This window comes from Bos indicus, chromosome 10 (genome assembly GCF_029378745.1).
Source record: "Bos indicus isolate NIAB-ARS_2022 breed Sahiwal x Tharparkar chromosome 10, NIAB-ARS_B.indTharparkar_mat_pri_1.0, whole genome shotgun sequence".
NCBI classification, from domain to species: domain Eukaryota; kingdom Metazoa; phylum Chordata; class Mammalia; order Artiodactyla; family Bovidae; genus Bos; species Bos indicus.
Genome location: NC_091769.1, coordinates 35,469,183 through 35,496,237, shown reverse-complemented (window position 1 = coordinate 35,496,237; position 27,055 = coordinate 35,469,183). Strand labels below are relative to the sequence as shown.

Below are 27,055 nucleotides of genomic sequence, written 5' to 3'. Positions count from 1 at the left end.
TACGGACTGCATCCTATGAGTGAGTGTGTGTGTGTGTGTGTGTGTGTGTCCCTATGGGTTGTACCCTATGCGTGTGTGACCCGTGGACTGTAGACCTCCAGGCTCCTCTGCCCATGGAATTTTCCAGGCAAGAATACTGGAGCGGGTTGCCATTTCCAACTACACAGGATATTCCCCACCCAGAGATGGAACTCTAGTCTCTTATGCCTCTTGCATTGGCAAACGGATTCTTTACTACTGCACCACGAAATGGGACTAAATGAAAAGGCCCAGGAAACTAGTGCACTGGATTTCTAAATTCCATCTTTCTTTCTTTTTTTTTAATTTTATTTTTAAACTTTACAATATTGTATTAGTTTTGCCAAATATCGAAATGAATCCGCCACAGGTATACCCGCGTTCCCCATCCTGAACCCTCCTCCCTCCCCTACCCTCCCTCTGGGTCGTCCCAGTGCACTAGCCCCAAGCATCCAGTACCATGCATCGAACCTGGACTGGCGACTCGTTTCATACATGATATTATACATGTTTCAATGCTATTCTCCCAAATCTCCCCACCCTCTCCCTCTCCCACAGAGTCCATAAGACTGATCCATACATCGGTGTCTCTTTTGCTGTCTCGTACACAGAAATCCCATCTTTCTTAAATAACTTCAGCTACACCCAAGGCCTGATGGAGGAGACTGGGCTCCGTGCCCAGGTGGCAACGACGACATGGAATTATCAGCCTCAGGCAGCCCCAGCTGAAGAGATAAGGAGTAGTTAACGACAGCATTAAAACATGCGAAGCCCCGGAGGAGAACCGGGCTTGTCCACCGGAGCCAGACCCGGCTCCTCAGTGTCTGCCATTACCCCCCCCCCCCCCCCCCCCCCGCCTAGGCTATCAGGATGATTGGTGGGAGGGGGGGCAAGATGGCGCCGTCCTTCCTCTCTCCTAGGCTGAGCGTGAGGGCGGGGCCGCGCGCGTCACGTGACCGCGCTCGCGAGCCGCGCGCTCCCCATTGCCCCAGGCGCACGGCAGGAGTCCGGTGCCTTCGCAAACGGTGGCTCTGCACTTCTAGGGGTGTCTTCTCGTGTCCCCGCAAAGTCTGGAGGCTCTCTCGCTGCAGCTGAGAGCCGGAGCGGGTCCAGGAAACGGGGCACTGGGCCGTGCAGAAGCAAAGGGGCTGCAGAACAAGATCCCTGCAGCTCGCTCTGAGGCAGGAGGTCTGAGCACTCAGCGAGGGGCTGGGCAGGAGACCTCGCGGGCATTCTGAGGGACAGCTGGGCCGGGCGTTGAGGGCGAGGCTATTGGAGAGGTTCAGAGCTTTTCACCCTGACCATGAGCGCTGTGAGGGGCTCCAGGGTCCCCTCAGGACTCCAAGCGTTTGACTTGGCCATTTTCCGGGTTTCCCATGGCCATCTAGCCTCGAAGCCAGCAGAACTGAAAAAGGGCTTCAGCCAAATGTTTTCTTCCCTCTGAGGAGAGGGCCTGAGTATGTCAGTCTGAGGAGACTCGAGAGGACCTTCGGTGGTAGGAGCTGAGGTTGAAGAGGGCGGCGGGAGCAAAGAGCGCCCTCCTTGACTATCAGAAACCTGTGTTTCCCTCTCTGCTAAGTGGTCTTGGCGGAGCTGACCACCCAGGAGGGACGGACGACGCTTGGCGGGCTCTGACCGTGCCGCCTTCATGTGGCTGCTGACGGGGACCCGGGAGGGAGCGGGCATGGGGCGAAGCCTCGCCCTCTCAGCTCCCCGCCTCCCAGGAGTCGGGGCTGGCGATGTGGAGACCTGAGGGGACCCGCGGCTGCCCGGGGTTCTCCAGGACTCCACCAGGCACCCGAGCGTTCCTCCACGCCCGGGGCTGGAGAAGGTGGCGCCGGGGTCCCAGGAGAGCGCACGGGCGGGCGACGACTGAGCGGGAGCCCCAGCCTCGCCATGGGCCATAACGGTAGCTGGATTTCCCGAAATGCCAGCGAGCCGCGCAACGCGTCCAGCGCCGAGGTGGCGGGCGCCAACCGCAGCGCGCTCGGGGAGTTTGGCGAGGCGCAGCTGTACCGCCAGTTCACCACCACCGTGCAAGTCGTCATCTTCATAGGCTCGCTGCTCGGTAAGCCGCCCGCCGGGGCGCCTCCCGGGTGGGCTTCCCCGAGAGCTCAGGCTCGGAGAGCCGGGATCGGGGGTCGCTGGAGCCTCCTTGGGTTTCGGGATGCCTGGAAAAAGTGCAAATAGTTGAAGGCAGTTTAAGAATGCCAGGGTAACTGAAGGGAAGTTAAGCAGGGATGGTCGACTGCAGCGCCCAAGCTGGAAACAAGAGTTCCGGTAGGGTTTGGTCCAGAGTGGAGGACCAGTTGCCTGGTCCCGGCCGAGGTCAACCTCTCCAGGCGGCTTTTTGAGGACCGCTTTGGGATGGGCACGGGGTTGTGCCCATCATACTTAACATCCTGGGTACCATGGCGGGGCGCTGGCCCCGACCTCTTCTTTACAAATACAGAGCCACAAAGCTTCAGTTTTGTTGCTGATGACTGATGTGTTTTGCGCTCCTATCTATTCTTTGTATACATTTTTGTACCCCGCCCCCCCTCCGCCCAAGAACCTTATTTTGCACGCTTTAAAAAAAAATGGCTTACTTCTTCGGAACACCAACCTCCTGGTAAACAACCTTGTGGAGTTAAGCTCTGTGTTGCCTTCAGATATTTTTAAACCCCGAAACGAAAAAAATCCCAATATACTTTTCTCCCTAGGTTTTTTTTGTTTTTAAAGTACAGGATAAAGGCAGGAGAAAAAACACAAAACACTACACACAACAAATTTAGGAATACTTGTTGGGGGAGGAAAAGACCAACGAAATGAAATGAGTGGTTAGTAAAAATATTAGTGCACTAATGTGAGAATTACCTGAACTTATGGTAGCTACTCTTTCAATGATAAATGATACAATGAATATTCATTTTTGTCTCTGCTTTTTAATATGCTGTCTACGTTTGTCAAAGCTTTTCTTCCATTTTGTTGTTCATGTTGCATATTACTTGTAAATATGTGCTTCCTTTCAAATATAAATTCTCTGATAATGGCATTTAAAGGTTGTGAAAAGATTGTAATTATGTGTGATATTATGGCCAAGAACAGTCTTAAAGTTTCAAAGTAGGAATGGATTACTTTTTTGTAGACACCTGTGAATTTCCATGGAAACCAAGATCATTGACATCAAAAAGACCATGAAACATCAACTATACCCCAATTTAAAAGAAAAAGAAAGAATAACACACCGTAGTAAATAAAAAAACAGACTATGAAAGAATTGTTTTTAATTTCTTTATGTAACTTCTGTAATTGTCATCATCCTGTCCCATTTATCTTTCACTTTTTGTCATGAGGACGTTTTCAGGAGGTGACACTAATGGGCTATATATAGATTTATGTGTGTATGTTGTGTGTTTTTATGAGTGGAATACATATGCACAATAACAAAGCAAAAGCTTGTGTCCCAAATATTTTCAGTATTCATTTAACAAACAGTAAACACTGAACGCCAACTGGGTATCAGGCACAATGCACTACAGATTTTTGAGAGTTAAATTCTAGTATTGCCACATTTACTTAAAGAGTAGATTATTATTGGGGAGGCAGTAGAAGTGGCTGCATTTTTATTTCTGCATTTATTCTGCATATATATATATGCAGAGAATATATATAGAGAATGTTTTGTTTTTTTCATTGGTGGCTTTAACCCTGAAGAAAGATGGTGCCTAGAGAAATTTTCTCAGAGGTTGAATCTAAAAACTTTAGTACTGTTGAAATAGAAAACAGCATGTATATAAAGGACAGAACCAACAATGCACAGTTAACTAATGCTTTGCTTCCCATGTACTTTCAGTTCTGGTAACTTGCATTGGATTCAAGAATTCCTAGGTAAATATGCCCTTAATTGAACTTTTTCCACACAGCACTTTAATTGACATGCAAAAACTGCTTTTATGGATATCTTCAAAGAGAAGACTGATTTTGCTCCTGATCTTTGGTTTATACTTGACTTGACCTAGTCAGGATTCTCCCTTACACATGACTTAAGCCCTTCTGAGAGAGAATTCCATTTGCTCCTTTTTATTTTTTATAAGAAGTATAAATATGGTTAAATTTGTAGAAATCGAAAGTCAGAGAACTTGTACAAACGTGAAAGGCATTTCTGGTTTTCATAAAAGCTTAGCTACGTAGCATTGCCCTGTGCACTTGTTACTGGTATTATTGGTTCATTGTTCTCTGAGGATTTGACCCATACAGACATGTCTATGTCATTAAATCCTGGTAAATGCCAGTTGAGGCTCTCAGAGCTTAAGTTCCAGAGCCACGTGTAGTCAGTTGCATGGCAAGTAAACTTGGGAAGCCTAGTTTCATGAAGCCCCAAAACAGAGAAAAATTATCCCAGAAGAATCTAGGATAAAAAGTAAACAGAAGAGTGAACAGTATTTGGAATAGCATATGACACTGATTTAATCTGCTTGTTTCCCTTGCCTCTAAACATGGGAGAATGAATTTTTCCCTTTAAGTAAATTCAAATATACTTTCCATATTGTCAACATAGATTTTTTTGTTGGGATTTCCAGAAACCTGCTATATGTGAAAATTTCTTTGTACTGTTGACATCTTACAGCTTCTTTTGAAAACTGTTTTAGTGCCTTGTATGAGAAAAAATAACGTCAAGGAATAGCTATAATATTTCAACTCTAGAGAACATTATTTGCTGTGTTGAAAATGAACTCGAGAATTGTATATAATATTATTCAAATAATGCCTTTTGAAGGTTTATGTGAGTGTCTCTCAGCCTTTTTGTGCAACATCTTGGGATGTCTTCAGATATACTGTAGATGTTGAAAGAGAATCAAATAGTTTAGTTTGCCCTTTGATAAATATATAGCATTAGTAGTGAGCAATGTGAAATCAAAGACAAAAAAAGAATTGGAACCATCATTTCCAATAAATGTCTTGGATCTAACTCCTCAGAGTTGATCTTTTTCTTTTCCCTTATTCTCTTTGGATTCACAGTCCAAGGACCTGGAGAGCTGGACCCATTCTGGTGCTTTGACTTGAAAAAGGTCAGTGGCTGTGACCTAGTGTATTACCTCTCAGCTGCTTCTGGACAGATTGCCTCTTACCTGTTATTATCATCATTGGAGGCATTTAGATTTTTATAAATGAATTTGCTCTTATTTAAAGAAAATTAGCACTGTAGACAATAGCCAACAAGTGTGTATCCTACCCTGAAATTTATTTTAAAATAGAAAAAATCAGCCTGCCATCCTCTTGCCAAACCACCATATGTGCTGTTCTTAATTTTAACCTATCTCCCTTTTCTTTAGCAATAGTCTACTGTAAACAGACTATACCTATGTGAAGTTGATGACCTCAAATAAAGGTTCAAGTTGTCTGTTGTGTGATTTCTTGAGATGGTCATGGAAGTAATAATTTCAAAGGAAAGAGGGAGGGAAATTATATGTTGAATTGATTTGACCAATGATATGGAGAACACTATTTTTGTTCATGATTGTCTGTAATCATTCAGCAAAATTATATTGAGTACCAGCAGTGTTCATGGCACTTATTTGACAGAGAAATATATTTGTGCTTTTGATACTAGTTGAAATTAACCAGTTAATAGCTGGATAGTTCTTGGAGCTCCTTAGTTAAATTTTTGAGAGAAACAATGTTACTGCTAGTTTGTGTTCATAAGGCAAGGATGTGTTCATTCATACAAGGATGATTTTTCATAATTATATACAATATAGTATGTTGGCCATAATTATAGCCAATAACAATGTAATATTAAGTCTGTATACATACATACATACATATATATGTATATATATATGTGGCTTCCCTGGTGACTCAGTGGTAAAGAATTCGCTTGCCAGTGCAGGAGATGCAAGAGACGTGGGTTCAATCCCTAGGTCAGGAAGATCTCTTGGAGTAGGAAATGGCAACCTACTTCAGTATCCTTGCCTGGAAAGTTCCCTGGATGGAGAAGCCTGGCAATCCACAGTCCATGAGGCCACCAAGAGTCAGACACAACTGAGCATGCATACACACACACACACACACTATATATGATAGTAAATATGATAATATATATGATACTATAATATAATAAATATATTGTTGTTGTTGTTCAGTTGCTCAGTAGTGTCCAACTCTTGGCAACTCCATGAACTGCAGCATGCCAAACTTCCCTGTCCTTCACCATCTCCAGAGCTTGCTCAAACTCATTTCCATTGAGTTGCTGTGCCATCCAATCGTCTTGTTTTCTGTCATCCCCTTCTCTTCCTGCCTTCAATCTTTGCCAGCATCAGGGTATTTTCTAATAAGTCAGTTTTTTGCATCAGGTGGCCAAAGTATTGGAGCTTCAGCTTCAGCATCAGTCCTTCCAATGAATATTCAGGACTGATTTCCTTTAGGATTGACTGGTTTGATTTCCTTGCAGTCCAAGGGACTCTCAAAAGTCTTCTCCAACCCCACAGTTCAAAAGCATCAGTCCTTAAGCACTTAGCTTTCTTTATGGTCCAACTCTCACATCCATACATGACTGCTGAAAAAGCCATAGCTTTGACTAGATGGACCTTTGTTGGCAAAGTAATGTCTCTGCTTTTAAATATGCTGTCTAGGTTGGTCATATCTTTTTTTCCAAAGAGCAAACATCTTTTAATTTCATGGCTGTAGTCACTGTCTGAAGTGGTTTCGGAGCCCAGAAAAATAAAGTTTGTCAGTGTTTTCATTGTTTCCCCATCTATTTTCCATGGAGTGATGGGACTGGGTGCCATGATTTATAGTTACTTGAATATTGAGTTTTAAGCCAACTTTTTCACTCTCCTCTTTCACTTTCATCAAGAGGCTCTTTAGTTACTCTTCATTTTCTGCTTTTAAGGTGGTATCATCTGTATATCTGAGGTTATTGATATTTCTCCCAGCAGTCTTGATTCCATTCTGAGCTTCATCCAGCCCAACATTTCTCATGATATACTTACATGTACAGCATGTAAGTTAAATAAGCAGGGTGACAGTATACATCCTTGATGTACTCCTCTCGCGATTTGGAACCAGTCCATTATTTTATGTCTGGTTCTAACTGTTGCTTCTTGACCTGCATACAGATTTCTCAGGAGGCAGGTAAAGTGGTCTGGAATTCCCATCTCTTGAAGAATTTTCCGCAGTTTGTTGTGATCCACGCTGTCAAAGTCTTTGGCATAGTCAATAAAGCAGAAGTAGATGTTTTTCTGAAACTCTCTTGCTTTTTCTATGATCCAGTGGATGTTAGCAATTTGATCTCTGGTTCTTCTGCTTTTTCTGAATCCATCTTGAACATCTGGAAGTTCTTGATTCACATACTGTTGAAGCCTTGTTTGGAGAATTTTGAGCATTACTTTGCTAGTGCGTGAAATGAGTGCCAATTGCGTGGTAGTTTGAACATTCTTTGCCATTGCCTTTCTTTGGGATTGGAATGAAAACTGACCTTTTCCAGTCCTGTGGCTACTGCTGAGATTTCCAGATTTGATAGCATATTGAGTGCAGCACTTTGACAGCATCATCTTTTAGGATTTGAAATAGCTCAGCTGGAATTCCATCACTTCTACTAGCTTTGTTTGTAGTGATGCTCCCTAAGGCCCATTTGACTTCGCACTCCAAGATGTCTTACTCTAGGTAAGTGACCACACCGTTGTGGTTATCTGACTCATTAAGATCTTTTCTGTATAGTTCTGCCTATTCTTGCCACCTCTTCTTAATATCTTCTGCTTCTGTTAGGTCTATACTGTTTCTGTCCTTTATTCTGCCCATCTTTGCATAAAATGTTCTTTGCATGATATAAATATATATATCATGATAAATATCTTTACCATAATTACAGCCAGTAATAATGTGATATCATCAGCCTTATTATACCTGTTTTTTTCTGTTTTTGGTATGTCTAGAAGCCTAGTAGACTACTTCAAGAATATGGTGTCCTGAATTGACCTAAGGAGTTTAAAGTGGTGAGGTCAATAGTTATCAGTCTGGGTAGATGAACTCCTAATATACTGACTCAAGCTGCCTCATGTTGCCTTTGATTTCCATGTGCTATATGCATTTCACCACCCCATTCTTTTATAATGTTATCTGTAATATGCAGGAAAGCAGTCTGACTTCCATCTGAATGAAATGCTTTTGATAATCCTTTGTTTTTCCTTTCTAGGCCTTGAATTTACCAATTCTTCTGGAAATTCTACTGTGAAAATGTAAAAAAAAACTATTAAAATTAAAATTTATGTATTACACATTTCACCCAATTATAGTATACGGTTCAATGGTTTTTAGTATATTCATGGAATTATGCAGCCATCACCACTATTTAATTTCAGGAAACTTTTTAATACCTGCCCCCCAAAGAAATCACATATCCATAGTAGTTGCTTCTTATTTCCTCCAAATATCCTGAGCCCTAGCTATGCACTGTACTGCACAGCCATTCCTATCTGTTTCCTTCTCCTTTCATCTCTGTATTCTCTGAGACACAACAGTATTGAAATTAAGCCAGTTAATAATCCTGCACTGGCCTCTAAGTGTTCAAGTGAAAGGAAGAATTGCATGTATCTCACTTTACATCAAAAGCTAGAATGATTAAGGTTAGTGAGGAAGACATGCTGAAAGCTAAAATAGGGTGAAAGTAAGGCTTCTTGTGCTAAACAGTTAGCCAAGTTGTAAATGCAAGAAAATTTTTTGAAGGAAATTAAAAATGCTACTCCAGTGAATACATAAATAGAAAGTAAAACAGCCTTATTGCTGATATGGAGAAAGTTTAGTGGTTTGGGTAGAAGATCAAACCAGCCACTACATTCTCTTACGCCAAAGCCTAATCCAGAGCAAAGCCCTAACTTTATTCAATTTTGTAAAGGCTGAGAGAGGTAAGGTAGCTTCAGAAGAAAAGTTTGAAGTTAGCAGAGGTTGATTGATAAGGTTTAAGGAAAGAAGACATCTTCATAACATAAAAGTGCAAGGTGTACCAACAAGTGCTAATATAGAAACTGCAGTAAGTTATCCAGAAGATCTGGCTAAGATAATGAATAAAAGTGGCCACTAACCTATAGACTTTCAGTGTAGACAAAACAACTTTGTATTGGAAGAAGATGCCATCTAGGACTTTCATAACTAGAAAGGAGAAGTCAGAGCTGGGCTTCAAGCTTCAAATAGGCTGACACTTATTAGGGTTTAATGTAGCTGGTGACTTGAAGTTGAAGCTGATACTCACCATTCTGAAAATCCTAGAGCCCTTAAGAATTATTCCAGATGTACTCTGCCTGTGCTCTGTAAATGGAACCCAAAACCGAAATCACTGCACATCTATTTACATGGTTTACTGAATACTTTAAGCTTACTGTTGAGACCTACTGCTCAGAGGAAAAGATTCCTTTTAAAATATTACTGGTCATTAACAATGAGCTCTTGGGCACCTAGTCACCCAAGAGCTCTGATGAAGATGTGCAATGAAATTCATGTTGGTTTCATGCTTGCTAACACAATACCCATTCTGCAGCCCGTATATCAAGATGTACTTTAGACTTTCAGGTCTTATTCTTTAAGAAATATATTTTGTAAGGCTATAGCTGCCAGGATAATGATTCCTTTGATAGATCTGGGTGAAATAAATTGAAAACCTTCTGGAAAGGATACACCATTCTAGACGCCATTAAGAACACTTGTGATTCATGAGAAGAGGTCAAAATATCAACAACAGAGGTTTAGAAGGAGTTGATTGCAAGCCTCATGGATGACTTTGAAGGGTTCAAGACTTCAGTGGAGGAAGTAATTGCAGATGTGGTAGAAACAGCTAGAGAGCTAAGAATTAGAAATGGAGCCTGAAGATGTGACTAAATTGTGGCTATCTTATGATAAAACTTGAACAGATGAGAACTTACATCTTATGAATGAGCAGGGAAAGTAGTTTTCTTGAGATGAAATCTATTCCTGTTAAAGATGCTGTGAAGACTGCTGAAATGATAGTAAAGGATTTAGAATATGACATAAATATAGTTGATAAAGCAGTGGCAGGGTTTGAGAGGATTGACTACAACTTCGAAAGAAGTTCTACTGTGGGTAAAATCCTATCAAACAGTATTGCATGCTACAGAGAAGTCATTTGTGAAATGAAAAGTCAATCAATGAGGCAAACTTCATTGTCTTATTTTTAGAAATTGCCAAAGCCACCTCAACCTTCAGCAGCCACCACCCTGATCAGTCGGCAGCCATCAACATGGAGGCAAGATCCCTCATCGGCAAAAATATGGCTTGTTGAAGATTCAGATGATGGTTAGCATTTTTTAGCAATGAAGTTTTTTTTTTGGTGTATTTGAACATTATTAAATAGGTTTTCTCTTGTAGATACTTTATTTTATAAATAACAATAGGTATAAGTAGTAGTATTAAAGTAGTGTGACCTATGAAGTTTGTAGACATTAAAAAAAAGTTTGGAGTAAATTATATAGATTAAAAAGTTTGAAATATGGCAATAAAGTATTTTTTAATTGAGGTATGTACATTGTGCTTTTAGACATGCTATTGCACATTTAATAGACTTACAATATAGTATAAACATAACTTTCATATCCACTAGGAAACTAAAAATTCATGTGACTCGCTTTACTGCAGTATTCCCTTGTTTGCATTGGTCTAGAACTGAACCCACAGTATTTTGGGGGTATGCCTGCATATGTTGAGAGTTAAGGTATAGTAGGGCTTCTTAGGTGGTGCTAGTTGTAAAAGAACCTGCCTGTCAATGCAGGAGACATAAGAGGGTTTGATCCCTGGGTTTGGAAGATCCCCTGGAGAAGGGCATGACAACCCACACCAGTATTCTTGCCTGGAAAAATCCCATGGACAGAGAAGACTGGCGGGCCACAGTTCATAGGGTTGCACAGAGTGGGACATGACTTAAGTGACTTAGCACAGCACAGCACAGAACGTTTTAATGCTGGTAGACAAAGCAACTAACTAATTTATTGTCTGAAAATTTCACCTTTAATTATTATTTTTGATCCCAGAGTCTCAACTCCAAATAGTCATGGTTCTGCAAGAAATATCCTTTTACTTTATTGGAATTTTGTAGAAAGGGAGGAAATTTGTCTCAAAATGAGAACAAACAGATATGGCTTTGTTTTTCTCTGGGGTGTCCAAGTCTCTGAAATTATCTCTTCCATCGAGTTTGCTCAAGAGTTTCTCTACATGTCATTATTCTGAATAAGTCATTTAGATTGGTTGTGACTGGAAGCTGTTGTGAAAACCGTTTTATTGTCAAGGAACTTCCAGATTGGCTGGATGGAAAATCTTTGTTAGCAATAAAGTATAAAATCTGAGAGGAGTTTTTGACTAGGCTGAAAGGCATGAGTAACTCTAGGTGAAACCTAAAAAGTAAGGATTTACCCTAGGCAAAACTGAAGAGTAAGAAAACTGTCTTTGAAAAATCAACACCTGTTTTCAGAGTTTTTCTGTTCTCATATTCACTCCATCTCTTTCAGACACCTCTTATTTTCTTCTTGTCCTTTTGGATGCCCAGTGACCTTGGTCTGAATTGCTTACTTGTCTTCCCTCTTTCAAACTTAAAGGGAACTGAATTCCATTCCCTCATGGTGGTGTGCTAAATAAATAAACCACTTCAGACATCGATGTTTACAGATATTATTGCATTAATATATTGACCTTAAGAGTACTATTAAAAAAAATCACTATCTTAAGCAAAAAGTGTGACTACATTGAGCATTTCATGTATTGACATGTGTTGAGAAGAAATGGATGGAGTGGATCTTTTTGCAACTTCTAGTCACATCATCATATAGGCAAGACTGTGACTGCATGTAGGGCATTTAGAAAAGTTGAGGGTATAAGCACACACCTGGCATGTAAAGGGGCAGGAGGGTATCAGTTTATACTAGTGTCTTGCTCTCTTTTTCATGGTTTTACTTCCCTCTTGTATAATTTCAGACGTATTGTTTCAGATTGTTATCCTGGGATGTCTTATTGTGTCTGCTGATTCTTTCTTGTGGTGGATCATTTCCTTGAATGCTTGTAAGTTTTTAATTGTGAGTCCATCTCCTTTTTCTGAAGGATTCTGTGAGGTCTTGGCTGTACAAGTGACCTTCAGTTTCACATTTGTTTCTGCCAGGTATCATAGGGCCATCACTAGCCCAAGACCTCAACTGCAGGAAAAGGTTCATTTCTTTGTCATCTCTTTGAGGTAGAGGATGCAGTTTTTCACCCTCTCTTTCACTGAGGTGGCCACTCTTGGAGGATTCTGGCTTCATGCAAGGATTTCATTCCAACTACCTGCTTCAAGGAGTGTCCAGCCTCATTCAGTTTGTGTGTAGCTGTAGAAACCCAAAGTTAACTGTTAGAGCCTATTTCCTGATCTGAAAATCGCCCCTCAGTGCAAGCTCTTCTGTCTCTCTTTTAGGCAACTGGCGATTTCCCTTTTATTTCTTATAAGGTTTGCAATGAATTTAAAGATCTCTTTTGTTTTATCCAATACTTCTAGGTGTTTGTAGCAGTGTTCTAAGTTCTGTCATGGAGCCAGAATTGGAAGTTGGAGAATTGTTGTATTGTTCAGTAACTCAAGTCATGTCTGACTCTTTGTGAACCCATGGACTGCAGCACGCCAGGCTTCCCTGTCCTTCACCATCTCCAGAGCTTGCTCATACTCATATCCATTGAGTCAGTGATGCTATCCAACCATCTCATCCTCTGTTGTCCCCTTTTCTTCCTCCCTCCAATCTTTCGCAGCCTCAGGGTCTTTTCCAATGAGTCAGCTCTTCGGATTAGGTGGCCAAAATATTGGAGCTTCAGCCTCAGCATCAGTCCCTGCAATGAATGTTCAGGATTGATTTCTTTTAGGATTGACTGGTTTGATCTTGCAGTCCAAGGGACTCTCAAGAGTCTTCTCTAACACCATAGTTCAAAAGCATCAATTCTTCAGCACTCAGTGTTCTTTATGGTCTACCTCTCACATCCATACATGACTGCTGAAAAATCCATAGAGATCTTTGTTGGCAAAGTAATGTCTCTGCTTTTTAATATGCTGTATACGTTTGTCATAGCTTTTCTTCCAAGAAGAAAGTGTCTTAGTTGGAGAATAAGCAAAACATATTAAAATAGAAGGTGGAATGATTGCTAGATTTGATTTTAGGAGATCAGATCAGATCAGTCGCTCAGTCATGTCCGACTCTTTGCGACCCCATGAATCGCAGCATGCCAGGCCTCCCTGTCCATCACCAACTCCCGGAGTTCACTCAGACTCACGTCCGTCGAGTCAGCGATGCCATCCAGCCATATCATCTTCTGTCGTCCCCTTCTCCTCCTGCCCCCAATCCCTCCCAGCATCAGTCTTTTCCAATGAGTCAACTCTTTGCATCAGGTGGTCAAAGTAGTGGAGTTTCAGCTTCAGTATCATTCCTTCCAAAGAAATCCCAGGGCTGATCTCCTTCAGAATGGACTGGTTGGATCTCCTTGCAGTCCAAGGGACTCTCAAGAGTCTTCTCCAACACCACAGTTCAAATGCATCAATTCTTTAGTGCTCAGCCTTCTTCATAGTCCAACTCTCACATCCATACATGACCACAGGAAAAACCATAGCCTTGATTAGACGGACCTTTGTTGGCAAAATAATGTCTCTGCTTTTGAATATGCTATCTAGGTTGGTCATAACTTTCCTTCCAAGGAGTAAGTGTCTTTTAATTTCATGGCTGCAGTCACCATCTGCAGTGCTTTTGGAGCCCAGAAAAATAAAGTCTGACACTGTTTCCACTGTTTCCCCATCTATTTCCCATGCTACCATAAAATGGCATTAGCTCAGAATAGGGGAAATAAAAAAGTGGATGAGGAAATAGAGCTTAAGAAGGTTTAGGAATCTAGTCTAAAGAACATTAAGAGTATATATGTTGTGTGTTTAGTTGCTAAGTCATGTCTGACTCCTCTGTGACCCCATGGACTGTAGTCACCAGGTTCCTCTGTCCATGGGATTTCCCAGGCAAGAGTACTGGAGTGGATTACCATTTCCTTCTACAGGGGATCTTCTAGACCTGGGGATGGAACTTGTGTCTCTTGCATTGCAAGCAGATTATTTGCCACTGAGCCATTGGGACTTCAATAAGTTTTTATTGAATAGATGAATGAGTAAAAGTTGTATGCTAGTTACTTTACACTCATAAAACATAAAAATTTCTCTTTCCTTCTAATCCCATAGTTCCTGGGTATCTGAGAATGTAGCTCCTAGGTCAGATGCAGAACCTACAACTTTGGGGGTTGATAGGATGGAGGTTGGGGGCACACTTGGGATTTTTAGCCAAAATAGCTTTAAACCCAACTTTAGCTATTATACTGTAACTAGTGCTATACCTAGTATAGCTTCTCTGGTTGCTCAGTTGGTAAAGAAACTGCTTGCAGTGCAGGAGACCAGGGTTCAATCCCTGGGTCAGGAAGATCCTCTGGAGAAGGAAATGGCAACTCATTCCAGTATTCTTGCCTGGAAAACCCCTTGGACAGAGGAGCCTGGTGGGTTATAGTCCATGGGGTCACAAAAGTTGGACACGGCTTAGTGACTAAACCACCACCACCAGTGCTATACGTATTGTATAACTATCTCCTAGCCAACTCCTTTTCCTAGACTTAGGTCAATTAATATATTACAGGAATTAATTATGTGGTCTTGATTTGTGTTAACACATTTAATTCTCCTCAAATTCTACCACAAAGCTAGGGTATTATAAAGCATTACTGACAAAAGGAAAATAAGTGTAAATAAAGCTTCCTTTAACACACTGTAAGGCATGGCCAAGATTCAGTAAGCCAAAAGTGTAGCCCTGAACCCTGTCAATTAACATCTCCTTCCCCATAGTATGTACGCACACTCACACTCACACACACACACAAAGTATTTCTTTCAGAAGGCTTCTAGAAACAAAAACACTCAGGAATTTTGTTGTTTTCTTTTGCTTTTGCATTTATAAGCAATTCCCAGGGAAATGCCTTCAAATGGTCTTAAGCAATATTTCAGTTGGTGGCCACACTTGATTCTGAAGAATGTTGGGAAACTTTTTTTTTGGCCTGCACTGTATATTTGCTTCACCAAATCTGAGACACTCTGAAAAACTTTCAGTTTAATCTTAACCACTGATGTCTAGGCACCTTCCCACTTAAAATAAATTTCTAACAATGGTTTAACTTCAATTGTAGAATTCAGTTTTTTTTTTAATTAATATTTTTTCTGATGAAAGTTTCTCTTGAGGAGCAAAATTACAGAGATAGAGGCAAAGCATGAAACATATATACACTTTCTCTTTTTGGCTGCCTCACTTTTTTCTCCTTTGAGAAGTTTTAAAAATACAGAAAAATATTAACAAATTATAAGCCCACTATTCAGAAATAATAAATGGTAACATTTTGTCATACTTGTTTTTTGTTGATTAAAATGTCACAGATAACATGAATCTCCCCTTGTGCCTCTTCTTAGCCCACTACCCCTGCTTCCCCATCTTTTTAGCGCTGATGGCTACATTGAATCAGGTGTCCAGAATAATCTTCCTCTCTTTGTCCTGGTGGTGCTGCTTGATGCTGGCCTGTGATCATGTTTTTGTCAGTTGACGCTTAGTCGATAGCTATTACATGGATAGATGACTCCGTGTGCAATGTTAATTGCCATAGGATGGTCACATTATCTAGGAAGACAATATACATGGGCAGTTTAGAAACTTCTTAAAGGGTCTTCAAAAGACAAGCAGGGTTTAGCTAATGGGAGATGGATGCTACCCATACAATATAGGTGCCCTTGACTTACCTGCCAAATCGTAACTGCCAATCAAGAATACTGCTTTAGCCTTATATGTACACTGGATTTTGTAATTTACAACAATACCACATTATTCCAATCATAATATGAATTATGAAACAATGTAGGGACAATTTTCTGTTTTCACTTTCTCAACTCATCCTCTCCCTCTAACAGTACTGCTCTCCCTTAACAATGCATGAGCACCCACTGGTGAACTTTCCTTCTAGTATTTATGAGGGGCTCTTAACTGCAAATAACAGAGTTTATTGTCAAAAGAAGACACAGCCATAAAGGTGTTCTAGAAAGAAAAACATTTTATTTACAAAGGTGGATTGCAAGGGAGTTCAGGTTTTTGAAGGACTGGCTTCCCAAATGAAATACACAGCAAACAGTTATTTTTAAAAAAGCAACCACAAGATTGGGCTTCCCTGGTGGCTCAGTGGTTAAGAATCTACCTGCCAATGGAGGAGATGCAGGTTCTCCCTGGGTTGGGGAGATACCCTGGAGAAGGAAATGGCTACCCACTCCAGTATTCTTGCCTGGGAAATCCCATGGAGAGAGGAGCCTGGCGAGGTACAGTCCATGGGGTCACAGGAGAGTCAGTCAGACACGACTTAGCAACTAAACAACCACCACAAGATTACCATGTTTACAGTTACTCTGCTCACAGTTACCTCACGTGAGTGTTGTAACCTCAAAGATTATGTCATATCTTCAGATATGTCATATGTGTGTCATATCTTCTTGGGATCCTATTTCCCTGTCTTCAGTGATTAGTCAAGGAATGGGTCATAGGATCTAAGCTTGGTCAATGCCACTGGTGTAGAGAACCCCTCTTTTCCAAAGGGACTGCTGAGTAGAGATAGAGGAAGCTGATCTGTAGAGAATGAGGGTAGAGGTGAGGGTGAAAGTAAAAGAGGTGACTGTAAAAGTCAATAAAATTGCAAAACAATAAAGTTATTGTTGCTGAGTTGGTAATTTACAGGAAAGATTCACAGTTTCAGTTATTTTGGGGACCAGAGCTAGACAGTGTGATCCTGGATCTTTTTATTGTCTTTATTTTGGGGGAGTGTTGGGACTCAGAGAGCAGACGTATGTTTGTTTACTCCTGACCAGGTGATATAATATGCACATTTTTGCATAATGCAACAGTGCAAGGTGTTAGTTTTTCTTCTACATGAAACTAGCCTATTATTGATGATGAGGAAAGAAATTTCCTTCAGGATATTAAGCTGCTTATAAAATTTATGGGATTCAGGGAACCAAGCCTGAATGCTACAGGGCTGGGACCTTATCAGGAAATATGCAAAGCATACCACTAATTCTAGCAGAAATGAAGCTGTTGTTGCGTACCGTTAGTGATGTAGAGATTAGACTCTAGAACCCTACGACATAGCTGGCCGTGAAGGACCAAAGACATCTGTCATTCTCCTGTACTTACGAGAAAATATGATGACTGCACCAGCCACCACCTCACGTTAATCATGTCTGCTTTTCTTGGTAACATCTGCTGGCCAGAACTTGGATATAAGCCTGTGCTCTAAATGCAAGCCTGTCTGAAAAAGTATTTTTAGCTTTCCAGCCTTTGTTGCAGAGGGTAGCAGATGGTTGGAAGATTATGAAATGAAATGAACCAAACTGTAGTATCTACCACTTTCTACTTTGTGTGGTTCCTTATATGATAGCCCCTAACAGTACTCTGCTTGACTCCATGCAGTCTGGGAGACAGTGAAGGGCACATGACCCAGGCCTTGCTGGTCCCGGGATCCTATTTCCCTGTTTTCAGTGATTAGTCCAGGAATGGGTCATGGGATCTAAGCTTGGTCAATGCCATTGGTGTAGAGAACCCCTCTTTTCCAAAGGGACTGCTGAGCAGAGATAAAGCAAACTTAGCTGTAGAGAATGAGGGTAGAGGTAAGGGTGAAAGGAAGGAGAAGGGTGACATAAAAGCTATCCTGGTGATACTGTGTGAGTCCCTGGAGGTTCAGAAATTGTGTTCTTCAACTACATGAACCCAAAACACCCAGCATCTCCCTTTTTGCATCAACGTCTGTGAGTTGGCTTCTTGTCATGCACGACAGAAACATCCTGCTTGATTCATGTAGTATTGCCATCACCATTCATATCCTGCATTTGTGTAAACAAGTTCGGAGGGGGAGTGACACACGTGTGAGCATATTCTCACAACCAGGTAGGCCCTAATGCCATGAACGTCTGAAGTCCAGGAAAGAAGAGCAGCTGAGACCCAGAGCCCTGAGTTGCATAAGAGCCAGAGACAGGCTGGCAGCTGGAGAGATGCTCACGTACATTGAGAGTGACTCTAAGTCTAGCAGTGCCAGAGGTCAGGAGTGGAAAATAAGCCCAGGAATGTAAAAGAGGCTGAAAGCTGCCTGTGCGTGTACAGGGGCAGAAGCCCAGAGGAGATTCTATTGGACCAGGAAATACAGTGACATTGGTTCTGAATCAGCACAGAGCTTCTGTTGCTTTTTCTCTCTCAGTTAAACATTGCTTTAAAAATCAAGTTGCTTATACATAAATAGCTGTTAGTAGTTAGTTAACATAAAAATTTAATTCCTAATATAAAAATTTAGAAGTTAGGAAAAAAAAATCTGTGTTAGAAGAAGGAAAAATTACCATTGTTAGATGGAGCCTCCCAGGAGATGATGAGCTCACCAGGTTCTGGGTCATAAACTGGCTTCTGCTTCCTGAGTGTTTATAGAGCTTCTGGGGAGGTCAGAGGGCAAGGCTATGGCTGAGTCCCAGGAAACAGCACCCTCACCACAGTTAGCTGTGGTGTGTAGTTGGGGTCCTGGACACTTGACAGGTATATGGTTGGGGAAATGAGCTGCTCCATGTTTTCTGCTTTAAATTTCACATGGCCAGTGTCCTGCTCTCACGACTGTTGAAGCAGATCACTTCTGTAAGGGGTGAAATGAATGTCCTCCATTGATCCAAGCCCAGGACATGGGTGGGACAGTGGGAGGTTTGTCAGCACAAAGTCCAGGCATTCAAGTGCAGGGAAGAACCTGGGCCAGATCCATGTGGGCATTGTCAAGCTAAACAGATAATACATAAGTTCATTTTCTAAGTCTGTGAGTCTGTTTCTGTTTTGTGAATAAACTCATTTGTATCATTTTTAAGACTCTGTATATAAACTATATCATATATTTGTCTTTCTCTGTCTGACTTACTTCACTTAGTATGATAATTGCCAGGTCCACCCATGTTGCCACAAATGGCATTATTTCACTCTTTTTAATGGTTGAGTAAAAGAAATCCAAAAAAGCAAAATGGCTGTTTGAGGAGGCCTTACAAATAGCTGTGAAAAGAAGAGAAGCGAAAAGCAAAAGAGAAAAGGAAAGATGTACCCATTTGAATGCAGAGTTCCAAAGAATAGCAAGGAGAGATAAGAAAGCCTTCCTCAGCAATCAATGCAAAGAAATAGAGGAAAACAATAGAATGGGGAAGACTAGAGATCTCTTCAAGAAAATTAGAGATACCAAGGGAACATTTCATGCAAAGATGGGCTTGATAAAGGACAGAAATGGTATGGACCTAACAGAAGCAGAAGATATTAAAAAGAGGTGGCAAGAATACACAGAACTGTACAAAAAAGATCTTCATGACCGAGATAATCACGATGGTGTGATCACTCACACTCACCTAGAGCCAGACATCCTGGAATGTGAAGTCAAGTGGGCCTTAGGAAGCATCACTACGAACAAAGCTAGTGGAGGTGATGGAATTCCAGTTGAGCTATTTCAAATCCTAAAAGATGATGCTGTGAAAGTGCTGCACTCAATATGCCAGCAAATTTGGAAAACTCAGCAGTGGCCACAGGACTGGAAAATATCAGTTTTCATTCCAATCCCAAGGAAAGGCAATGCCAAAGAATGCTCAAACTACCGCACAATTGCACTCATCTCACATGCTAGTAAAGTAATGCTTAAAATTCTCCAAGCCAGGCTTTAGCAATACGTGAACTGTGAACTTCCAGATGTTCAAGCTAGTTTTAGAAAAGGCAGAGGAACCAGAGATCAAATTGCCAACATCCCCTGGATCATCAAAAAAGCAAGAGAGTTCCAGAAAAACATCCATTTCTGCTTTATTGACTATGCCAAAGCCTTTGACTGTGTGGATCACAATAAAACTGTGGAAAATTCTGAAAGAGATGGGAATACCAGAACACCTGACCTGCCTCTTGAGATACCTGTATGCAGGTCAGGAAGCAACAGTTAGAACTGGAAATGAAACAACAGACTGGTTCCAAATAGGAAAAGGAGTATGTCAAGGTTGTATATTGTCACCCTGTTTATTTAACTTATATGCAGAATACACCATGAGAAATGCTGGGCTGGATGAAGCACAAGCTGGAATCAAGATTGCTGGGAGAAATATCAATAACCTCAGATATGCAGATGACACCACCTTATGGCAGAAAGTGAAGAAGAACTAAAGAGCCTCTTGATGAAAGTGAAAGAGGAGAGTGAAAAAGTTGGCTTAAAGCTTAACATTCAGAAAGCTAAGATCATGGTATCTGGTCCCATCACTTCATGGGAAATAGATGGGGAAACAGTGGAAACAGTGTCAGACTTTATTTTGGGGGGCTCCAAAATCACTGCAGATGGTGATTGCAGCCATGAAATTAAAAGATGCTTACTCCTTGAAAGGAAAGTTATGACCAACTTAGACAGCATTTTAAAAAGCAGAGACATTACTTTGCCAACAAAGGTCCATCTAGTCAAGGCTATGGTTTTTCCAGTGGTCATGTATGGATATGAGAGTTGGACTGTGAAGAAAGCTGAGCGCCGGAGAATTGATGCTTTTGAACTGGGTGTTGGAGAAGACCCTTGAGAGTCCCTTGGACTGCAAGGAGATCCAACCAGTCTGTCCTAAAGGAGATCAGTCCTGGGTGTTTATTGGAAGGACTGATGTTGAAGCTGAAACTCCAATAGTTTGGTCACCTGATGGGAACAGCTGAGTCATTTGAAAAGACTCTGATGCTGGGAAAGATTGAGGGCAGGAGGAGAAGGGGAAGACAGAGGATGAGATGGTTGGATGGTATCACTGACTCAATGGACATGGGTTTGGGTGAACTCCAGGAGTTGGTGATGGACAGGGAGGCCTGGTGTGCTGCAGTTCATGGGGCTGCAAAGAGTTGGACATGACTGAGCAACTGAACTGAACTGAATACTCCTTTGCTTATATGTACCACATCTTCTTTATCCATTCACCTGTCGATGGACATTTAGGTTGCTTCTATGTCTTAGCTGCTGTAAATAGAGCTGCAGTGAACGTTGGGGTGCATGCATCCTTTCAAACTATGTTTTTCTCCAGATATATGCCCAGGACTGGGATTGCAGGATCATATAGTAGCTCTATTTTTAGTTTTTTAAGGAACTCCATCCTGTTCTCTGTAGTAGCTGTACCAATTTACATTCCTGTCAACAGTGTAGGAGGGTTTTCTTTTGTCCATGCTCTTTCCAGCACTTATTGTTTGCAGATTTTTTGATGATGGCCATTCTGACATATGTGAGGCGATATCACTTTGTAGTTTTGGTTTGCATTTTTCTAATAATTTGTGATGTTGAGTATCTTTTCATAGTTGAAGGGGAAGGATGTGGGAGATATACACTGGGAATTTGGGATTGACATATACACACTACTATATTTAAAATACATAACTAACAAGGACCTACTGTATATTACAAGGACCTCCACTCAATATTCTCTAATAAGCTAAATGGGAAAAGAATTTGAAAAAGAATATATGCATATATATGTGTAACTGAATCACTTTGCTGAAACTAACACAGCATTGTTAATCAACTATGCTTCAATATAAAATAAAAATTTAAAAAAAGGCCATACAGAGGCAGAAGGTATGCAGCAAGTGGCAGAAAGTCAAAAGGAGCAAAGCAGAGATGTCCCACGTAAGTTTCTGAACCACCTTTCAATTTAACATGTCAAGTTTAATGCTTGTAAAGGCCATTGTCCTTGCTGTTCCTTTGCTTTGGAATGTTCTTCCCTCGACACATCCTGTGGCTGACTTGTGTTCCTCCTTTAAATTGCAGCTCAAATGTCCCCTCTCCACTTCTATCACATCATCCTGTTTATTTCCTCTATAGCAGTTACAATCCCTGAAATGGTCTTGTTTGTTTAGCTTTCTGTCTCTCTCCACTGGGATGCAGAACCACACGGACAGAAAGTTTATTTAATGTACCACTGTGTCCCCAGCATCTGGAACAGTGTCTGGTATATAGTTGATGCTCAGTATGTATTTATTGAATGAGATGCTTGGGGGAAACTAAACAGAACAATTAATTAAATAGCCACTATTCTGATTTGCATGAGGCTTAGGAGCATTCTCGGAGAAGGCGATGGCACCCCACTCCAGTACTCTTGCCTGGAAAATCCCATGGACGGAGGAGCCCGGTAGGCTGCAGTCCATGGGGTCACTCAGAGTCAGACGGGACTGAGTGACTTCACTTTCACTTTTCACCTTCATGCATTGGAGAAGGAAATGGCAACCCACTCCAGTATTCTTTTCTGGAGAATCCCAGGGACAGGGGAGCCTGGTGGGCTGCCGTCTATGGGGTTGCACAGAGTTGGACATGACTGAAGCGACTTAACAGCAGCAGTAGGAGCATTGTGACCGTGAATTTTGCCCACAGCCAAGACTCAGATACAGTCATACAGTAGCCTGGAGTGGTGCTCATAAAAGCCAGATATCATGAGGGACAACAGGTCCCTTGATAGGAGATCCACAAGGAGAGAAGTTAAAGCCTGATTTAATTTAGAGGGAGCCTGAGAAATAAGACAGGCAGCATTTTGAACCTGGCAGCATAATGTGTATGAGGATGTCACTATAGCTTTTACAGGCTTTTGGATCCTAGACAAAAGTGATTGCTGAAACAGCCTAGGGACAGGATGCTCCCTGTGGGAGAGTGGCTAAGAGGCAGTGTTGTCATCATGGAGCTACAGGTGGCATTTGACTGTCTATACTGAGACAGGTGGCTCCTAGCTATGTGAGATCAGAGTGGTGCCCTGAAGTTTCTGTCACTTGTTAGGGAACCACTACCTGTTCATCCTTCTACCTGTCTTATCTGGGAAACTCTGTGGTGGGAATGGGGATATGAATAAGATATGAAAAAAAACAACAACAATATTTTTACCCTAGCCAAGTATTATAGGTTGTGTATCCCTACTCCCCCCAAAGATATGTAGAAGTCCTGACCCCTAGTACCTCAGGATGTGGCCTTATGTGGCAGTAAGGTTATTGTAGATGTAGTTACTTTCAGTGAGGTCATACTGGAGTAGGGTGGGCCTTTAATCCAACATTAAAGTACACATCCTCATAAGGACATGTCCTTATAAGAAGTCTAAGTAAAGACAGAACCCAGGGAAACAGAGAAAGAAGTAAAGACAGAGATTGAGTTATGCAACTGTAAGCCAAGGAACACCAAAGATTTCTGGCAAGCCACCAGAAGCTAGGAATAGACAAGGAAGGATTCCCCTACAGGTTTCAGAGGGAACATGGCCCTGCCAACACCTTGATATCAGACTTCTAGCTTCCATAACTGTGAGACAATAAATTTCTGTTGTTTTAAGCCTCTTGTTGCCCCTTTGTAACCACATCCACTTTCCTCTTGCTCCTAGCCTTTCTTACTCTGCAACCACTAATTTGACCTCAGTTCCTATAATTTTGTCATTTCAAGATGATTATAGAAATAGGATAACATTGTGTGGAACCTTTTGGGATTGGTTTCTTCACTCAGTATAATTCCCTGAAGATTCATCCTAATTGTGTGTTCAGTGTTTTGTTACTTTTAATTTCAATTCCATTTGTATGACTTCTTAAATGAAAGGATGAGCAACTCTGCAACTTTTCTGGTTATTCTTAAGTCTTAAAACACTCCCAATTTAGTACATAGTGTGTGCAAGTCTGATGAAAGAGGCAAAACACCAAACTTAATTGAAAATGAAAACTTCTCCCTTCCCCACAACCCCCAGTCCAGGTCTGTTGCCTGGGAGAAGCTTGAAGTTGGGTAAAGGTGTCTGGTTGGCTTCCTTCCCTATCTTGAGCTCTGGCCAACCTTTCTTGACTTTTGGACTGAAGCTGAAGTTGTGCCTGATATTATAGAGGTGGAGGGGGGAACTGTGGGAGGGACAGAAAAGACCAGAAAGACTCATCCTGTTGTAATTGGCGTCATGCTTTCTGGACTATCACCTATCCCTTGATGGTGGTGATGTCTTCTCATATTCTTGTTTGGTAGCCCACTGTGTCCTCAGCTTCTGTGAATGCTACTGGGTCTCCAGCTTCTTTCTGCTGAGGACTGGTTATCCCTGCAGGTGACCCTCTTGGAGAAGTCATGACCTGACCCCATGCAATTGCTTTTAAACCATAGCCCACATCTGATCCAAGGGAACACACATGAATCCTTGGCCCCCAAAATTCTGGGGGTGCAGCCTGCCCACTTTATCCTCTTCTTTAAGCAGCCTGTCAACCCATCTCTTGCCCTGTAGGTTTCTTAGATGGGAACCAGTCACTATTCACTGTGAACTTCAGTTGTAACGTTTCACACACCAAGCTGTCTGCATGGGCTTGTTGAAGCTTCTTTCTAGGCTTGAGGGGAGAGATGGGCAGCCCCTCCCTTTTCAACTGGGTGGGTGGGACTCACTCGTGGGCATAGCTCTCCATCCATTCTTCCAGGTGGGTGAGGAATCAAGTGTTAAGACCATTTGGACATGACTTTGAAAAATGTGTTTCTTGATCTGACTTCCTTACTTTGATATACTTTAATGTGTCTTGATGCCTTGGTCAGTCAGTCAGTTCAGTTGTGTCTGACTCTTTGTGACCCCATGGACTGCAGCATGCTAGGCTTCCCTGCCCATCATCAACTCCTGAGCTTGCTCAAACTCATGTGCACTGAGTCAGTGATGCCATCCAACCATCTCATCTTCTGTAGTTCCCTTCTCCTCCTGCCTTCAATCTTTCCCAGCATCAGGGTCTTTTCAAATGAGTCAGTTTTTTGCATCAGGTGGCCAAAGTATTGGAGCTTCAGCTTCAGCATCAGTCCTTCCAACGAATATCCAGGATTGATTTCCTTTAGGATTGACTGGTTTGATCTCCTTGCAGTCCATGGGATTCTCAAGAGTCTTGTCCAATACCACAGTTCAAAAGCATCAATTCTCTGGCACTCATCTTTCTTTGTGGTCCAACTCTCACATCCATACATGACTACTGGAAAAACCATAGCATTCACTAGACGGACCTTTGTCGGTAAAGTAATGTCTCAGGTTTTTAATATGCTCTCCTGGTGGCTCAGATGGTAAAGTGTCTGTCTGCAATGTAGGAGACCCGGGTTTGATCCCTGGGTTGGGAAGATCCCCTGGAGAAGGGAATGGCAACCCACTCCAGTACTCTTGCCTGAAAAATCCCATGGATGGAGGAGCCTGGTGGGATACAGTCTATGGGGTCACTAAGAGTCCGACACGAGCAAGTGCTTTCACTTTCACTAGGTTGGTCATAGCTTTTCTTCCAAGGAGCAAGCGTCTTTTAATATCATGGCTGCAGTCACCATCTGCAGTGATTTTGGAGCCCCCCAAAATAAAGTCTGTCACTGTTTCCATTGTTTCCCCATCTATTTGCCACGAAGTGATGGGGCAGGCAAATTTGGCCTTGGAATACAGAATGAAGCAGTTGGCAAAGGCGAATAGAGTTTTGCCAAGAGAATGCACTGGTCATAGCAAACACACTCTTCCAACAACACAAGAGATGACTCTACACATGGACATCACCAGATAGAAAGAAAAGTGAAGTCGCTTAGTTGTGTCCGACTCTTTGTGACCCCGTGGACTGTAGCCCGCCAAGCTCCTCTGTCCATGGGGTTCCCCAGGCAAGAATACTGGAGTGGGTTGCCATTTCCTTCTCCAGGGGATCTTCCCAACCCAGGGATCGAATCCGGGTCTCCTGCATTGCAGGCAGACGCTTTATCCTCTGAGCCACCAGGGAAGCCAGATTGATTATATTCTTTGCAGCCAAAGATGGAGAAGCTCTATACAGTCAGTAAAAACAAGACCGGGAGCTGACTGTGGCTCAGATCATGAACTCCTTATTGCCAAATTCAGACTTAAATTGAAGAAAGTAGGGAAAACCACTAGACCATTCAGGTATGACCTAAATCAAATCCCTTATGATTATACGGTGGAAGAGAGAAATAGATTCAAGGGATTAGATCTGATAGAGTGCCTGAAGAACTATGGATGGAGGTTCGTGACATTGCATAGGAGACAGGGATCAAGACCATCCCAAAGAAAAAGAAATGCAAAAAAGAAAAATGGCTGTCTGAGGAGGCCTTACAAATAACTAAGAAGAGAAGCAAAAAGCAAAGGAGAGAAGGAAAGATATAAGCATCTGAATGCAGAGTTCCAAAGAATAGCAAGGAAAGATAAGAAAGCCTTCCTCAGTGATCAGTGCAAAGAAATAGAGGAAAACAACAGAGTGGGGTAGACTAGAGATCTCTTCAAGAAAATTAGAGATCCCAAGGGAACATTTCATGCAAAGATAGGCACAATAAAGGACAGAAATGGTATGGACCTAACAAAAGCAGAAGATATTAAGAAGAGATGGCAAGAATACACAGAAGAACTATAAAAAAAGATCTTCATGACCCAAATAATCACGATGGTATGATCACTCACCTAGGGCCAGACATCCTGGAATGCAAAGTCAAGTGGGTCTTAGAAAGCACCACTATGAACAAAGCTAGTGGAGGTGATGGAATTCCAGTTGAGCTATTTGAAATCCTGCAAGATGATGCTGTGAAAGTGCTGCACTCAATATGCCAGCAAATTTGGAAAACTCAGCAGTGGCCACAGGACTGGAAAAGGTCAGTTTTCATTCTGATCCCAAAGAAAGACAATGCCAAAGAATGCTCAAACTACCGCACAGTTGCACTCATCTCACACCCTAGTAAAGTAATGCTCAAGATTCTTTAAGCCAGCCTTCAGCAGTACATGAACCACGAACTTCCAGATGTTCAAGCTGAATTTAGAAAAGGCAGAGGAACCAGAGATCAAATTGCCAACATCTGCTGGATCATTGAAAAAGCAAGAGAGTTCCAGAAAAATATCTATTTCTGCTTTATTGACTATGCCAAAGCCTTTGACTGTGTGGATCACAATAAACTGTGGAAAATTCTGAAAGAGATGGGCATACCAGACCACCTGACCTGCCTCCTG

The 27,055-nt window shown here is 41.9% G+C and overlaps 1 protein-coding gene across 1 annotated transcript in view; it reads left to right on the top strand.

Annotated features, from left to right (window-relative positions):
- Positions 1–1,004: 1,004 nt before the first annotated feature.
- GPR176 (G protein-coupled receptor 176) overlaps positions 1,005–27,055 on the top strand; it is a 124,833-nt gene continuing 98,782 nt past the window's right edge. Inside the window, exon 1 of the mRNA XM_019968498.2 lies at positions 1,005–2,086. Coding sequence (XP_019824057.2) covers positions 1,915–2,086 — 172 coding nt within the window. The 5' untranslated portion in view covers positions 1,005–1,914. The remainder of the gene's footprint in view (positions 2,087–27,055) is intronic.